This window comes from Sardina pilchardus, chromosome 1 (genome assembly GCF_963854185.1).
Source record: "Sardina pilchardus chromosome 1, fSarPil1.1, whole genome shotgun sequence".
Taxonomy (NCBI): Eukaryota; Metazoa; Chordata; class Actinopteri; order Clupeiformes; family Clupeidae; genus Sardina; species Sardina pilchardus.
Window position 1 is genome coordinate 48,259,265 of NC_084994.1, and position 18,344 is coordinate 48,277,608.

General features: G+C 42.0%; 1 protein-coding gene across 5 annotated transcripts in view; it reads left to right on the forward strand.

The window, feature by feature from the left end:
• LOC134093969 (NACHT, LRR and PYD domains-containing protein 3-like) overlaps positions 1–18,102 on the forward strand; it is a 67,553-nt gene extending 49,451 nt beyond the window's left edge. For all 5 annotated transcript variants that reach the window (XM_062547317.1, XM_062547309.1, XM_062547326.1 and 2 more), the window contains 5 exons: positions 971–2,830; positions 11,817–11,993; positions 12,190–12,357; positions 12,665–12,838; positions 16,159–18,102. In XM_062547317.1, coding sequence (XP_062403301.1) covers positions 971–2,830; positions 11,817–11,993; positions 12,190–12,357; positions 12,665–12,838; positions 16,159–16,189 — 2,410 coding nt within the window. In that variant the 3' untranslated portion in view covers positions 16,190–18,102. The remainder of the gene's footprint in view (positions 1–970; positions 2,831–11,816; positions 11,994–12,189; positions 12,358–12,664; positions 12,839–16,158) is intronic.
• Positions 18,103–18,344: the final 242 nt, after the last annotated feature.

The following is an 18,344-nucleotide window of genomic DNA, read 5'->3' on the forward strand; positions in this document are numbered from 1 at the left end:
AACTTTTTCTTTCATTCCCCACTTTGATTAAGGGGGCTTTCTCGAGCCCCACCTGTCCATCATCGCTCTATAGAATGTATAGGTCAAGCTCAAAATTGTCATATTTATAACGTCACTTGCTAAATATACATCAGTAGGCCTAACAAATAACAGTTAGGCTACTAAAGATAAATATCAGTTCAAAAATAGAGAAAATAAAAATCTAAATCAATGACCAATAACGTCAGTTTTTTGTCATTGACAAGGTGTCAATCCTTGCTTCAAAAAAAGCTGATTTCCAATAATACAGCAAAAGGGCCAACCATATGCTACCATTGTGTTATAAATGAAGTTCAACACTCTCACAACCTCGTTCAAAATCTTATTCAGGTCAAGCCTTGACGCGAGCGCTTCCCTGAATTAAACAGTCTGTCTGTTGCGCATCGGGCACTACCCTCTTTATCACAACGATAGCATTTCTTTTACCTGCTATCGTCTGTGCGCCAACCGAGCAAAGTCCCTCACAGTTTTCCCATTTGATGTCCTCTTCTGCCAGGTAGACTAATTGTTGAGATCAATGTTGAATAGTTCATCTGCAGTGGCCCTACTTTTGGTATACTCGCAGAATAGAATATCCTCGCCCGCTGTCACATGACGTCTCCTCATGACCCTAACCCTAGATTTAACATTTAGATTTAGATTTAATATTTAGATTTAGAATTTTAGGTATATCATTTTTATATAATATTTAACATGTTTTTGACAACTACATATAACGTGTTGTTTTACATGAATCATTCTGTCTCAAATTTGAGGAAAATGAGCTAAATGTGAGAAAAGTGAGCTAAATGTTGAAAATATATCAGCTAAAAAATTGTAACCGAATTTTTACAATCGGCACTCCATAGTACAGTACATGTATGTGTATGCATGAGTGTTCTTGAATGGTTTGATATGGTATTAAATCATGTGTTTTGGTTTTCACACACAGTTATCAGCACAAATCCCACCTGCAGAAGAAGTTTAAGTGTCTGATAGAGGGAATCCCACAGCAGGGAGACCCCAGACCCCTCCATGAGATCTACACAGACCTCTACATCATAGAGGGGGGGAAAGGAGAGGTCCATGATGAACATGAGGTCAGACAGATAGAGAGAGCATCCTGGAGAGAAGCAGCACAAGACAGACCCATCAAATGCAGTGAAATCTTTACACGCTTACCGGAAGAAGAAAAACTCCGAAAAAAACACTTCACTGAAGAGGAAAGACATAGAAAAGAAGAGGCAAAAACGAAGGGCACAGTCTATCAGCCCAGGCAATACAAACCCCTCAGAACAGTGCTGACAAAGGGAGTGGCTGGCATTGGAAAAACAGTCTCAGTGCAGAAGTTCATTCTGGATTGGACTGAAGGAACAGCCAATCAGGATGTCCACTTCATATTACCTCTTCCTTTTCGGGAGCTGAACCTGATGAAAGAGAAGAAACTCAGTCTGGTGGATTTTATTCTGCACTTTTCCCCAGAAATCAAAGATCCCAGAGTCTTCTCAAGTTCAGAGTACAGAGTCATGTTCATCTTTGATGGTCTGGATGAGTGTCGTCTTCCTCTGGATTTCCGCTCCAACCCAACCTGTTGTCATGAGACAGAGCCAGCCTCAGTGGACGTGCTGCTGACAAACCTCATCAAAGGGAATCTGCTTCCTTCTGCTCTCCTCTGGATCACCACCCGGCCAGCAGCAGCCAATCAGATTCCTGCTGAGTGTGTGCACTGGGTGACAGAAATAAGGGGATTCAATGACCCACAGAAAGAGGAGTTCTTCAGGAAGAGAATCAATGATGAGAACTTGGTCAGCAAAACCATCACACATCTGAAGTCATCCAGGAGCCTCTACATCATGTGCCATATTCCAGTCTTCTGCTGGATTTCAGCCACTGTTGTAGAGAAAACTTCAAAAGAATCAGACAAAGTAAAAATGCCAAGGACTCTGACTCAAATGTACACACACTTCCTGGTGATGCAGACAAGCATTAAACATGTCAAGTACACAGAGAGAAAAGAGACAGATGAAGATGTGATTTTCAAACTGGGGAAACTGGCTTTCCAACAGCTGGAGAAAGACAATCTGATCTTCTATGAGGAAGACCTGAGAGAGTGTGGCATTGATGTCACAGAAGCATCCGTGTACTCAGGAGTGTGTACTCAGATCTTCAGAGAGGAGTCTGGGCTGTACCAGGGGAAGGTGTTCAGTTTTGTGCATCTGAGCATCCAGGAGTTTCTTGGAGCTCTGTATGTGTTCCTCTGCTTCAGCAACAGACAGAGAAACATGCCTGACCAACAGCAAAGCTCTTGGCTCTCTGCTCTATTCAGAGCTGCAACACTTCATGACCTACACAAGACCGCAATGGACCTGGCCTTAGAGCGTAAGAATGGACACCTGGACCTTTTCCTCCGCTTCCTTCTGGGCCTCTCACTGGAGTCCAATCAGAATCACTTAAAGCACCTACTGCCAAAGTGCAGCAGCCAATCAAATAGCTCAGAGCAAACGGTCCAGTATGTCAAACAGAAGATCAGAGATCAGGCAGGGTCAGACAGAATCAACCTGTTCTACTGTCTGAATGAGCTGAACCACCATGCTGTAGTGGAACACAAAATGAACTCAGTAGAGCTGCATGTAGAGACACTCTTACCAGGAGAGTGGAAAACTAAGATATGGAAGACATTTAAGATGTCAGAGGAGCAGCTGGCTGAGTTTGACCTGCAGAAGTACATAAAGACACCAGAGGAAGACCAGACTGAACTCCTCAGTCCAGGTGAAGTAATTCAGAAAGTGCTGCCAGCAGTTACATCAGCTCTGTAAGTAACACTTTCCGAGTGTCTATGTTTGTTCAGTATGTGTGTGTGTGCACATGCGTGATGGAAAGTGAGGGCATGGAGTGTAAGCTGCTGCCAGAGAGAATGTTGCATGTCACCCCTCCTGCCTCTTTACTGTCCGCCGTCACACCAGGTCCTCCGATACATAATCCAACAGGCCGGTTCTAGAGTAGCTCTTGTCCACAGGGATGGTGACCATTCCCTCCCATATGGGCCCACAGCACCTGATCACTTCCCCTCAGGAGAAACCACCACTCCTCCTATATGGGGAAAGTGATCATATCATTCTCCCGTTTATGCATCTCATTGGGGGCCAAGCAGCGAAGCTGCGAGGAACCCATAGTGATTGTACGTTTTCTTATTATTGGGGGCCAAGCAGCGAAGCTGCGAGGCAACCCATAGTGATTGTACCTTTTCCTATTATTCTTCTTCTCTAGTGGAAGTCTATGGCAGCCCATAGATCCATACAGTAAAAAGTTCTGAAATTTGGCACACTTATTCTACTCACAAATCTAAGAACTTTCACCAATTTACAGACTCCAGATCTCAAACCTCTAGCGCCACCAACAGGTCAAAATTCATCAATTTCTCAACAACATTAATGCAAATAACTCTCAAATGCTTAGACCTATCAAGCTGAGACTTGCTCAGTGTATTAACGCAAGAGGTATAGCCCCACCCACCAATTAACAAGACTTTTCCACAAACGCTGTAGCGCCACCAATAGACCAAGGTCAAAACTTTCAAAAAGTTTCACAGGTCACACATTTCATCCAATTCTCACCAAAATTTGCACACACCATCTTCAGACCATGCCTTCTTATTGCATTGCTTTTTGGAAGAATTGACCAAATTATTTGCCCTTAACAGCCAATCAAAATCGGCGGCAAAGCCGCCACACAGACATTAAACCTATATCCCTATGGAAGCCATAGAACCATACAGTAAAAGTTTTGAAATTTAACACACATATTCCTCTATGGCCAATGACCACTTTCCCCAATTTACAGACGCCAGACCCCAAAACTCCAGCGCCACCAACAGGTCAAATTTTATACATTTTTCAACAACAATAATGCAAGTAGCTCTACAATGCTTTGACCTATCAAGCTGAAACTTGCTCAGGCTTTAGCGTCACCAACAGGACAAGGTCAAAAACTTTCAAAAAGTTTCACAGGTCACATATTTCATTCGATACTCACCAAAATTTGCACACACCATCTTCAGACCATGACTTATTATTGCATTGCTTTGTGGAACAATTAATGGAAGTGCTCGCCTGTAATAGCCAATCCAAATTGGCGGCGAAGCCGCCACACAGGAAGAGAACCTATATCTCAGGAAGGCTTTCACGTATCAAGACCAAACTTAGTACATGGGCTCAGGACCCAATGAAGAGAAGTCTCAATAAGTCTGGCAAATTTTGACCACTATGTGGCGCTGTATTCAAAGAAAGTAGGCTCATATTTCAACATTAATGTAACACAAACAAACACATCCTCCTCTATGGTGGTCGTGGGGGGGGGGGGGGGGGGGGGTGGTTCCATTTGCACCCGCCCACTCTCCCATGTCATGTCTTTTGACTACTAAGGGGGCGCTATAACCACAGGAAGTAGGCTCATATCTCAGCAACGGTTTCAAGTATCAAAACCAAACTTGGTATATAGACTCAAGACACCATCCTGAGAACGCACAACACATGTCATGTCTTTTGATCACTAAGGGGGCGCTATAATCACAGGAAGTCAGCTCATTTTTCAGTAATGCTTTCATCTCTCTCTCTCTCAAACCCAGACACAAGCACACACACCCTCCTCTATGGTGGTCGTGGGGGGGGGGGCGTTCCATTTGCACACGCCCACTCTCCCATGTCATGTCTTTTGACCACTAGGGGGGCGCTATAATCACAGGAAGTCAGCTAATTTTTCCAGTAACGCTTTCATCTCTCTCTCTCTCTCTCAAGCCCAGACAAAAGCACACAAATACTCCTCTATGGTGGTCACAGGGGGAGGGGCGGAGGGGAGTTTGTCTTTCCAAATTTCCAAAGCTTGGCCCCCACATTGCTGCTCGCAGCTTTAATTAACTTTTGTTTTTGCATGTACCACCCATTGTTGATGACGCATTCTTGGTTCGGTTCAGAACTGGTGAAAATGGGGGCTGGTTCACTAGATAGCACCACGGTTCAAAGACTTTCGAACGGTACCAGTTCAACAGCGGGTTCAATGTCGGTGGAAAACCGCCTAAACTGAGATCAAACTCATGACAGACAGACAAACAGACAGAAGCTCTTGTTAAGCAGTGCTGCACCATCTTGTACAAAAGGGATAGGGTTAACAGTTAAAGGGTGTAGAGTGGTATAAATAGATGTCATTCCTTTTAAAAAGTGGGAGAAACATATTTATCCCCTGGTATACTTGCCATGTGGTTTCATCTTAATTACTATGTTGGGTAGTGGCCTATGTCAGGGATTAGCCATCTTGTAGAGCAGGGAGAGGCAACTCAGTGCAGCCCGTAGATGATCATTTGTACTTTTATGAAAATGCGGATTGTCGTCATTGTAATTATACTCTTCACTGATAGTGCTTCCTATGCAAACAATCTCGGGGCCTTGGACCTTACCCAGGGGCGGAGCGAGGGGGTAGCTTTGGGGACTGAAGCCTGAGTAAAACACGAGTAGTCACACGACCAAGTATGGTGAGACAAAATAAAACGTGGTGCATTTCTAAGCAGGTAAGGGGGATAACTATATTGTGTGGCGCAGTAATATCCTCACTCTTGCACTTTCAGTTTCACTTTGGAGTGATGATATTACTGCGCCGAGTCTAAGTGCTCCCAATGTTATTCCGCCACACAATATAGTTATCCCTCTTACCTGCTTAGAAATGCACCACGTTTTATTTTGTCTCACCATACTTGGTATACTGTACTGTATTTTAACACTAGAAGCGCCGTGCCGTTCTGACCCACTTGTACCTAGAAGCGCCGCGTCCCGGTCATTTGACCACTTTGACGACCTACTAGAAGCGCCGTGCTGGTGTGAACTACTTAAAGCGCGGCTGAGGCGGTCAAAAGACCGCTGAGTCCTTAGACTGGGAGGCTGTTACTTACACATAGCTAGATGGCGCTTCGTGCACGAATCAAATCGTTTGGTCATAAATTCCGTTTGCACTAAGTCATGTGTCATTCGTGTCAGACCATGTTGTTGATAGTCTGTGGTTGTTTCATTATGACATACAGCACGTTTGAGTTATCTGTTTATTTATTTGTGTTGATTTGTGTTGTTTGAGGTAAAAACTCTGGAGGAGTTCTTGAACAAACCTTAAGCAAACTTGACTTTCAACTTTTTTATAGTATTTCATTTTTTATATTTCGTTTTTACATTTTGTATGCTACTTAGAAATGTTATGTAGGCTATTTTAAAACGGAGGCATGCATTCTGTGATTAGGAGCCTGACCCGACGGGAGGGGAAGGATGAAAAATGTCGACCCAACACCGGTTTTGTTGGATCTCGAGATCCGTAACACCGGCCCGCAGTTCGGGTTTGGGCAGGTAATCTAAGCTCTAAAATGAATGGGTGGCTAGTTCTAATTCACTCCCCAAATTGACTTCTATTCATTTAATAGGTAGCCTATATGTTCGCGCCGCCGAAAATTATCGGACCTGGAACAAAGAGCCTAACCTAGTCTCGTTTCAGTTACACAGTAGCCAGGATTTCATGCCGCATTTTACAGGCTACCGCTGCTACTTTCTAAAACAATTTTCATTCATTTAGGGAGAAGCATCTTGTAGGGTCTAGCTACCTCGGAGGGAGGGAGATACAGTAGAGAGAGCAGCTATGCTGAGCAGGCATAGGCGCGAGAAGTAGCCTAATTAAAAATGATGAGTGAAAGATGTTCTCCGTTTTGGCTATGTTTGCGATGTTTGCGAGGCCTATTGTTTCTACAATTTAAGCTAACTTCTATGTGAATTCGTGATTCAGGATTGAGACACACATTTTAATAACTTGGTGGGGCAAAGCTGTAGCCCACTGATTAGAGCTTCAGCCCCCAAACCCAAGGGTTGCTGGCTCGATCCCTGACCTGTTCATGGCTGAAGTTGAAGTATATTCTATTCTATTCTTTTCTATTCACACAACTACACGCATGCTGGCGAATTCGAACATTCTGAAACGCGCATATGCGATGAAACATGATAGCGCATTCTTCCACGAGTTGCCTAAACAGCCAGCCTACAGCCTATGCAGGGGGCAGAGAGAGGGGGTTGGGGTGGGGAGGCAGTTGTCCTCAATGCCGCAGTGATGTCTGTAGCTTAAGTGAACTGGTTAGACGAGTGTATGGGGGAGGGGGAATGATCGGTTTCAAATAGGCTATGTTTGCATTGGATAGTGTGTTATGTATAGACCCCGAAGCCATTTGCTTTGAGAATAACGGCTGGCTGATGAAGTTATTGGCTGGCTAGCTGGCTCAGCCAAAACCTAAATGCTGCTGCAGCCGCCAAAGTTTTCATGGCTGATAATGGCTTTAGTTGCCACTTCATGTCTACAGATGTCTATTGAACTAGATCTCAACACACAATGTTATTGTATTGTTTGGGACAAAGTTCTGCACGTTTCACTTCAATGTAGACTGCATGCGTTGTGAACAGTGCAGCAATCTCTGGAAACGGTGGAAGTCGCAGTAATATCGCGTTCAATGCTGTAAATCCGTCTGTTTCAGAATATTTGGTTCATATCATCAATCTTTGGTTTTGGTGTTTGTGCAACCGGGCCCTGAAGATTTAACAAAAGTCTGAGTAGCCCTACGTAGGAATTAGGAAAGTATGTAAAGCAAGATCAAAATTAGGCTACCTTGTTTGCTTCTTTCCCCCATGTCATCTCAGCGCGAGAAAAAAACATCGCGGAGAACTTGCACTTTTAATTGGTCGTCAACTCACTGTGAGTCCTGTGTATCGTAGCAACGAGCACAATACTGATGTGGTGTATCCAGTGGTAAAATCTCATCGTTTATTTTTTGCGCGTGTCTCTATATGATATAATTATTTTTAGATGCAAAAAGTCTAACTGGCTTAGCCAAAGTTTGTCAGATGGCGGCTCAATTTGGCTTAGAAAATTATTGCCTGGCAAAATTATTTTTCATTAATTGTTAACAGTATTGGGATTCATCCGTTTATTTCAGATAGTTTGTTATTAATTGTTCATCGACGTTGAAAAACAGTCAGTCAGTCAGTGAATTCAGTCAATATAAGCTACAACATTTCGCTCGTGCCGAGATGTGAACCCGGGTCGACTGTGTATTAGACGAGGGAGTTAACGTTGCGCCACTTAAAGTTTCATACTTCATATAACTGGAAATGGGTGTTTGACGCGACGTAACTCAGTCAGTCCAGCAAATATGTAATAAAATGCGTATACATTAGTCTGAGCTTTAAAAGATAGCCTACAAATAGAAGATAAGATATACAACTATGAATGTACGTAGGCATACGCGCCCTTCGTACATAAATAGGCTACGACGAATTTCAGCTGAAAATATTTTTTACACACGTAGGCCTGCCTAATAGAACAACGTCACAACGTTTTCAAAACAAACTTGCATTTTACCACTGTAAATCGCCTCCATAGACTATGCCATGTAAATGAAAAATAGGTATTAAAATAAATCACATATAATACATATTGCACATATATAAATTCTCATGCCCGACTGACAGGAAACCCTTGCGACATCTGCTGTGAGAAAAGAGAATAGCAGCCTGGACAAACATGGCCGAACGAGAGACAACATAGTCAGAGGCGTAGCCAGAGGGGTGGCTCCGGGTGGCACAGGCCACCCTTGAGATTCAATTGGCCACCCCAGGTGCCACCCCAAAATCCTAGTCTACGATTCACCATTACTGTAACAGTCAAAGGCGAGAAATTTCTTGATGCACTTGCAGCACACTAGTTTGAAATATCAGGGTTCAGAAATATAAGCAATCTAGCAAACATGCTTGCAGTTATAGGCTACATGGCTTATTGTTTTTAGCATTTGAGTTTACAATAGGCCTACAGGCTACAGCTTGCGCTAACACGAAAACATATATTTACCTATCGCATCTGCCAGTGCCTATTTATCTTATTACACACACAAAACCCAGTATTGCAATTGTAGAATCACGTAATGTAGGCAATTTTTTATATCTGCCTATTCTACCTACTCAGCTGACACTGTTGTATTGTTATGTTGTATTGTAAATAGTCTACTGCCCTAATGTAATATTGACATTGTGGAAAGTTTATAGCTTAGGCCAGGGTTTCTTAACTGGTGAGTCGGAACCCAAAAGTGGGTTGTGGTACTGATAGGTCGCGGAGCTTGTGGCTAAAAAGAAATAAAAAATCGCCAATTTAAAATGCTACCTGATCAGATCGATCATTGGCCCATTATTTTTATAAACTTTATCCGTAGCCTATGTCAGTCATTGTCATGGCATGGACATAGACAAGTTTATGTGACAGGTCATGTTAGATATAATGTTAGGGAGCTATAGTTTTACAAAAGTATGCATCATTTTAAGATATCATGTGAAACGTAAGTTGGCTGCAACCCTTAAAACTTGAAGTAAGATAGAATATGATTAACTTAAATTGAGGACAATATAAGACAGTGTAGGGTGCACATGAGAGCATAAAACCATCCAAACTAAAGTGCCACTTGGAAACAACGCACCCCTGTCAAAGACAAACCTGTCGAGTAGTACTTTGAGGTAATATCAGCAGTTAAAGACTTCACAAATGTAATGCCAAACATCTGCATTTTCCACACAAATAGGCCAGGCACTTTGCGTGTCTTATGTAGGCTACCTCACCATATTCGTTGGCCTGAATGCTAAATAGTATATAGTTGGTCACAACTTTATGAACTTGTGAAATAATGGGTTCCAAAACCAGACCAGTTAAGAACCACTGGCAAAAAACCCCATTTCACTCTTCCACTTTTGCTCAAATGGCCTAATTTCTGAATGGGTTTTGTTCAGAGCTGAAAATGAGCTGAAAACTGTATTTGACATTTTATCCAATTACAAAGACATTTGATGTGAGAGTATGGTCTTTGTCCTTCTTTGTCCTTCAATTTATGAGTATGGTGCTTGGTGCATGGTTTTACTCATGCATGTGTTCTAATTTAACAACTTGAGCCTGTTTCTGTTTATTTAGATGCCACCCTTGAATTAACCAGTGCCCCACTAGGGCCACCCTTGTTACAAATCTCTAGAATCGCCACTGAACATAGTGTTGTCACATAAGTGAGCGCAAAATAGCTCTAAACTAGCTTGTACCGGTGTGCTTTTGATCATGTAAAAATTCTGGGTGATAAAACACGCGTATTTAGGAAAAGTCGTGAACGTAGGGTCCTGGAATTTAATCGAGTGAAAAGATTTAAGTTTTTTTGTAATCACTGCGGTCAAAAGACCGCAGCCCGGCAGTTCTAGGTATATCTAGGTCAAACCTACACGGCGCTTCTAGTAATACGCGTCAGCGGTCAAATGACCGGCGCTTGGCGCTTGGCGCTTGGCGCTTCTAGTGTTAAAAGGGAAAACATGGAGGTGTTTGGTCGCTTCTAACTTCATCTCTGTTTGGATCCTAATGAATGAACTGGGCTAGCTAAGTGCTAACAAAGTAGCGATGCACGCCAGAGCCAATGAGTGCACGCATTGAAACATGAGAGGTATCAACTCATCTTAGTTAAGGGAATAACATAGTTTAATATGAAAAAACGGTGAAGTGTTCCTGTGATAAGATAGCCAAGTGGTGTAGGAGGAATCAGGCCGAGACAGCAGGTTTAAGAGGGCCCACGGTGTTTTTATTTACAACGTGAAAAAAATAATCAAAATATAGTCCATGGTTCCGATCGGTCGCACCCGACGTGAGATGAAAAAAGATTGACAAACAAACATTTAACAAACACTGAAGTTCAGGTCTCATAAGCAGACCTACACGCAAGGCTCACAGCAGCCTTTTACCGCGCATCTCAAAGCACTTTGCAAAACGAACCCCTACACAGAGGAAAGCTAGCATTTAAATGGCCAATCAATTAATTACTTCCGCCAACACCGGCGAAGTCTAAACACCCATAAAAGGGCACACCGCCCCTACCTGGCGGACATCTACCTCAGTCATCAAACAACACACACATTTACCATAGCTTACATCAACCCCAAACGCCCATGCTCACACATTAAGCAATTTCCTCGCACGCCAAGGAACGTACCCAATAACATGAACACGGCAAATAATACAGGACATTGACATTAAACACATGACATTAAACAAAACTCCAAAATAATAGTGTGATGTGCTGCTGAGGCGGCACATCGTCACAGTTCCTTTGACGAAAACTTACGTTCTGTTCAACAAAGACCATTTCCTTCAGATTTGAGGTACGGCAATGGGCACAACCTTTGCACCAGATTATGCCAACCTCTTCATGGGTTTTCTTAAGTACAGACGCATTCACACACATTTGATTTGCCAAGAACATCATCTTGTTCAAGCACTATGATGATTTATTTTTTTTATATGGAGAGGTACTGAGTCTGAGTTATGCAAATTCCACTGATACATAATCTTGTGGATTCATTTCAGTCTTGAATATGGCAGGAATCGGATACATGTCCTTGTGGGACACTTATAGGTTATACTCCACACTGTACAGAAAACCCACTGACAAAAATAGCTTCTTATATGCATATTGTTTCCACCCAGAGCCCAGCAAAAAAGGGCTACTGTATAGCCAATTTCTATGCATAAGGCGTATTTGTCACAAGGAGTCACAGAAATTATATCAAGACACAACTAAATGCCTTGACAGTGCCCTGACACAAGTTACATCGAACGAAAATTCAAGCCGGCTCTGCGATCCAAAACCTGAAGACAGTGAGGCAGAGAGAGTAGAGGATTGGTGATTGATATTCAGATGTTTAACTCTGTTTCAGGCTGCATAGCTGTGGTCTGACCGATAAGAGCTGTTCCTATCTGGCCTCTGCACTGAAGACATCACACTCATCAAATCTCAGAGTGCTGGACCTGGGTAAAAATAAGCTGCTGGACTCAGGAGTGGAACTTTTATGTTCTGCTCTTTGTCATCAAAATTGCAAACTGGAGGAACTACAGTAAGCATCACTTCATGTAGTCTGTGTGTGTGTGTGTGTGTGTGTGTGTGTGTGTGTGTGTGTGTGTGTGTGTGAGAGTGTGAGTGTGAGTGTGTGTGTGTGTGTGTGTGTGTGTGTGTGTGTGTGTGTGTGTAAACGTGAGTGAGAGAGAGTAGAGGATTGGTGATTAATATTTAGATGTTTAACTCTGTTTCAGTCTGCATGGTTGTAATCTGACTGATAAGAGCTGTTCCTATCTGGCCTCTGCACTGAAGACATCATCAGATCTCAGAGAGCTGCGCCTGAGTAGCAATAAGCTGCTGGACTCGGGAGTGGAACTTTTATGTTCTGCTCTTTGTCACAACTGCAAACTGGAAGACCTACGGTAAGCATCACTTCATGTAGTGAGTTTGTGTGTGTGTGTGTGTGTGTGTGTGTGTATTGGAAAGTGAGTGTGAAGTGTTGGTGGAGGTGATAGGAAGCAGATATTTTAGGAGAGAGTTGTGTGTGTTTGTTTATGAGGTGTGTGAGTGAGAGAGAGGCAGGAGTGTGTGTGGTGACGGGTGGGGGGCAGAGAGAGAGGAGAGAGTGTGAGAGTGAGTGTGTAGACTGTGTGTGTGAGTGTGAAAGAAAGTGAGTGAGGGAGAGTAGAGGATTGATGATTAATATTCAGATGTTTAACTCTGTTTCAGGCTGGATAGCTGTGGTCTGACCAATAAGAGCTGTTCCTATCTGGCCTCTGCTCTTAAGTCTCCCTCCTCAAATCTCACACAACTACACCTAATTAACAACCATATTAGTCCATCAGCTGTTGAGCCGCTCTGTGCTCTAGTGAAGGACCCACACCGTAAACTGAAGACACTAGAGTGAGTAAATATCTAGTATCTAGGTAGCCTAGGTAAATGTGTTAAAGAGGACATAAAATGGATGAATCGAGTTTACTGCGTTCTCTGATGTTACAATATATTCAACTTTGATTTATAAAAATTAAACTCAATTAAAATTTTACAAGCCCAATTATATTTAGCCCCTTATATTTAGGCTGGGTATTAGAATGGTCAGTTTGACTAAAGGGCGCCCTCTTGGCAAACCCAATTGAACTTCAATGGTTTTGCATTATTTGACATCACAAGTACTGTAGGCTTTGTTCTAATTCGCCCATTTTTAGTGGCTAAGTGGCTAAGTTCAAGATTTTCGTATAAAGGAGGGCACAACCATGCCTCATGTTCATGATAGATCTTTGGTTATGCACAACCTCTCCTAATTCATCTGTAGCGGCCATTTCAAACTAAGATTTAACAGCCACGAGGCGAGCGAGTGTGAAGTCCGACGCCCATTCCATGAAAAGCATGCACGGTAAAGTTAAGTAAAATCCAAGGTGATTTATTTCACAGTCCGGTTCACTTTCAACAGAATGATTCAAGCAATAAACAAAAGATGGGTATAATGCTAATTCTTTAACTTGTTATGCTGACAAACAGGCCTAGGTTATGCAGTCGAAAACTATTGCCATTCACCCGCTCTCACCTAATTAAGATAGATAGGTAGAGTCTTTATTGTCCTATAAAGGATATTCTTTTTCACATGTCATTTCATCCATAAAAGATGGCAGCATTTGATGTAACATACATCTCATACATATAACACATCACACATCACACATCACACATCACATATAACATATAACATATAATATGACACCCACCATACCATACACACCCTATACCATACCATACCCCCATCCCTCTAGTTCCCCTCCCTCATCAACACAGTGCAATCAAAAGTGGACAGTGCAGACAACATAACCACAAAAGAATGGAGGGGATGGATTATTGTAACCGGAGTTTGTTAAGTGCAGGGATGGCTGAAGGTACAAAACTTTTCTTCAAGTGTGCTTTTTTTCCAGTCCAGGGCTCTGTATCTGCGGCCAGATGGGAGTAGGGTGAAAAACTGGCTCAGGGGATGGTCAGGGCTGCTTGCCATGGTGCGGGCAAGGCGTGTGATGGCTGTGTCATTTGCATGAGTGAGGCTGGGGGTGGGAAGCTGTATTATTTTAGATGCTAAGTGTGAGACTTTAATGAGTTTGTTCTTGCTTGTGACATTTAGTATGGTGAAAAAACAGGGGGAACAGTAGAGTAGAAGGGGTTGGATGATGCTTTTGTAGAGTAGCAGAAGGAGGTGGGGGCAACAGACAGTGATCTCAGTTTGCGTATAACATACAGTCTCTGTTGTGCACGTTTCTGTGTGATGGTGACATGTTCATTGAAGTTAAGCTTATTGTCAATGGTGAGACCAAGATATTTGAAGGTGCTGACCTGTTCAACTGGTTGACCATTGATGGTGATGTGAATGAGTCCAGGGGGTGATTTTGATGCATAGATTAAATTAGCGCTACATTTCGTGCCACTAGGGCACGTCAAGGGGAGGGGGTCAGACCCCACATCATCAAGGTGTCATCAAGTCAGAGCGTACTCAGGTCAAAAAGTATCTCAACATAAAACAATAATCTTTATAATAGTCATACAATAACTAATTTTCCTTTTTCAGGTCTAGTAACCAAAACTCACATAGGGAGGGAAAGTGAAAACCAGCGCCCCAAGTGGTTGCGTTCCTATCGAAGAGCAGCTCCAATGTTAAAGGGATAGTTCGGGTTTTAAGACACGAAGTTATATGGGTTCCCCGTCAGCAACGTTGTGCATCAGCACTGACTTACCCCGCAACAGCGTCCTGTGAGCCGAGATCCAGCCGGTTTTTGATGCTGAAGAAAGTAGTCCGGCAAGTTTCTGGGGTCACGAAAGTAAAGTGTTTTTCTTCTCAAAACCATATGCGTTCAAAAGAGTGATATATTTGCACCACAAAAACGTTGTCCAGGAAAAATTAAAACCTCATTATCACTTACTTATTTTTCGCGATTCCTATCACTGCGCGCTACTGACAGCTGGACAACGTTTTTGTGGTGCAAATATATCACTCTGTTGAACGCATATGGTTTTGAGAAGAAAAACACTTTACTTTCGTGACCCCAGAAACTTGCCGGACTACTTTCTTCAGCATCAAAAACGATCGAAAACCGGCTGGATCTCGGCTCACAGGACGCTGTCGGGGGGTAAGTCAGTGCTGATGCACAACGTTGCTGACAGGGAACCCATATAACTTTGTGTCTTAAAATCCGAACTATCCCTTTAAGTTCCATAGAGGGACTTTTCAAAAAAATACTACGCAGCTATACCAGCGATCTTATCCACCAAAAATATTTTTCAGTCGGCATACTGTAATAATCTACTAACTGTGAAAATATCAGACCCTATTTCGCCTTATTTAAAAAAAAAAACGTAATTGCTCGTTTCATTTCATAAATGGACTACAACTTCAAGTGACGTGACACCCTTCGACGACGTTACTCACCTAGCATGGTTTGTTTATTAGCCTGTTAGCTAGTTGGTTAGTTAGTAGACAATCACACTTACTGCCAGCTCTTGTGTGAGTAGGAGCACAACACAAGTTATCCCAACATAAAGGTAATTACCACGCGGTTTACATCGCTCTCTGTTATTACAAAAATATGATAAGCAAGTTAAGCAAATTGCCGTTTTGATCAGTTGGAGATGGAGCGCCCAAACTGGTGACGTCAAATGCTACTGTAGCTAGCTACTGTAGTTCGTTATCACCATGTTACAAACAAACTCAAAACAATTAAACTGATCCTAAAAAATAAAGTATGACCACTAGAAGCAATAGAGCTCACCTACATGCATAGCATATTGAAGGCATTTAACTAACTTCCGATCGTGGGCCGAGATATATTTTTTCTAAAAGAAAATCCCATCCACTCCCGCTAGCCTCTAGGAACGCAACCACCAGATGGCGATGAGATTACTTTCCCTCCCTATTACAAAAGGCAAACCTAAATAAACTTCAATATGGCTCCAACATCATCAAAACCAAGACAAAAATGATTTCCATTCTATGTCACCTTTAAGTGACAGAAATGTGTTGAAGTTCTTTCTCATCTTTTACTCCTCATATGTGTGTGTGTGTGTGTTTGGTTGTGTCCCTCTGCCTCAGCCAACACCTCTTCCCCTTTTCCTCTTGTCATCCATTTCTTTCTTTAATATTTGCCTTTCTTTCTGTTTCTTGGTTGTCATGGACACTGATTGATGATCCTCTTCTTTTCTTTGTCCTGCAGAACTGATCATGGAACAGTAAAGTTCGAGTAAAGTGTTGAGCCGCGGCCCTGAGCTTTCCATTTCAAACATGGAAAGCCCAAGGCAGGGAGAGCAACAATAAACCCTCCATGGGCTACAGAACAGAACAAACATCCATGACAAGACATTGAGAAGTCAGAAGTATGAGGGGGTAGACACACAACATTGACAGTCGTTTGCTCAGATCCTGTTAGGACATGTGTAAGGTTCATCAGAGTACTGGGATATGTATGTAAGCACCTGTAAAGTACAGGTTTTTTTGTTTCACTGTATACTCCACGTACCACAATGCTTTGTGGTTGTACATGTGTATTTACCTGATCCAATGAGATGTATTTGTTTGGTTGCTTTTATTTGAATTTTATGGATAACCAATGGTTGGTAGTTATTTTATTGTGCCTGCGAAATCGCGGGGAATACGAACGTTCTACCTCCTCAGCGAGCGAGACTGGCTCGTCAGTCCGAGGCCAGAGAGTGAGGAGTGAGGTCCTCTCTGTGTATAACGCACACCCGTCAAGATGGGGTTACATGTACATTTGTTGTATAAGAGCAATATAGCATGATTGAGGGATTAGTAATGGATATTCCCACAGCTGGTGTTGCCTGCCTACAACACCCAGTTGCACTTTGGGCAATTTGCATAATTATATAGGCAATTAAGGTGAATAGGGTGCAGGTGAATAGGGTAAAAAAATTAAATAATAGATATCACTATGAAACTTTCTTAAGGCTGGCTTACATTGCACGATTTTGGTCTGTTTTAACAGTCGGCGACTAAATTTCCACAATCGGGCGGAAATCTTGGGAGTTGTACTGAAATCGCAGCGCGCTCCCGTCATCTAAATCGTTTAGTGTAAGGTGCCAATCTTAGCTGTTTTAAGTCCGTCGGAGTCAGTCTTTTTCTAGTTTTGCCGTTACGACAATATCAAACATGTTTGATATTATCGGAAGTCTTTTCAGTCGTGGCTCATGCAAATAGTGACGTGAACATTAAAAACCAATAGTAACCTTGCGCGAACATGAAACAGGAAGGGGCAAAATAGGCGACAGCTGTAGCCTTTATGATTATTTGTTATTTCATTTCTTATAATTTATTAGTCGGCTGTTCTACGTGACAGAACAACTCTATATCTGTTAGTGATGTCACACATCAAACAATGCTGCAGAAACGCGAAAAAATTACTTTGATATGAGTAGGCTATCATGTGATTTCCTGTGAATGATGACGTGTAGCCTATTGCACGATGGAAATAATTTGAAGGAATCTAGCAGCAGTCTTGTAAATAGTGACCCACAGTCTTTGCAAAATCCTAATCTGAGACTGGCCTGTGACTAAAAACTCAATGAATTGTCTCTAGATGTGAGAGGGTCTGAGACTGTAGTTTTTCAAAAATCTTTTCCAAATCTTTGCAAAGTCTGGCAATGTAAGGTAGGCTTTAGTTGGTTACTTGTGCTAAGATGAGAAAAAATGTATTGCATGTTTTTTATATTTTAATGTTTACATATGCAAATGAGGCCATGTCTCATTAAACCCCACTATTACTAGCTTTAAATCCAACTTAAAGACGTACCTCTTCTCCCTAGCTTTTGACACTCCCTGACCTCTCCACCTCTCCCTCAAATGTTTCCTTTTTGTTTATCTCCACTGTTGTGTTATCTTCTTAACTTTTCTTGAATTTATTTTTGTTTTTTATTGATTTTTGTTGTTGTTGTTTGTTTGTTTTTATGTTTCATTAATAGTATCACAATGGCCATCTTTTGTCTACTAACACTGTATTATTATTATTGTTATTATTATTGATGATTATTATTATTATTATTAATAATTGAATCATTATTGTTATTTATTTGTTTTATGTAAAGCACTTTGGTGCAATGCTATTGCTTTTAAATGTGCTATATAAATAAAATATGACTTGACTTGACTTGACTAAACATGCGCTAATTTGCATACTGACAAGATCAGATTGTTTAATAATAAATAAAATAAAAATAAAATATTTTTTTTCCAAGGGTAAACATGTGTACTTGGGGTCTGAGTTGATGAAAACCTTTAAGGAACCTGGTCAGGAGGCAGTGTTGACCTATGGATGGACGGATTAAGAAATTAGGTGCTCCATGCAAAATAACTATAACAGCATGCACACACACGCAAACCTTCAAGAAC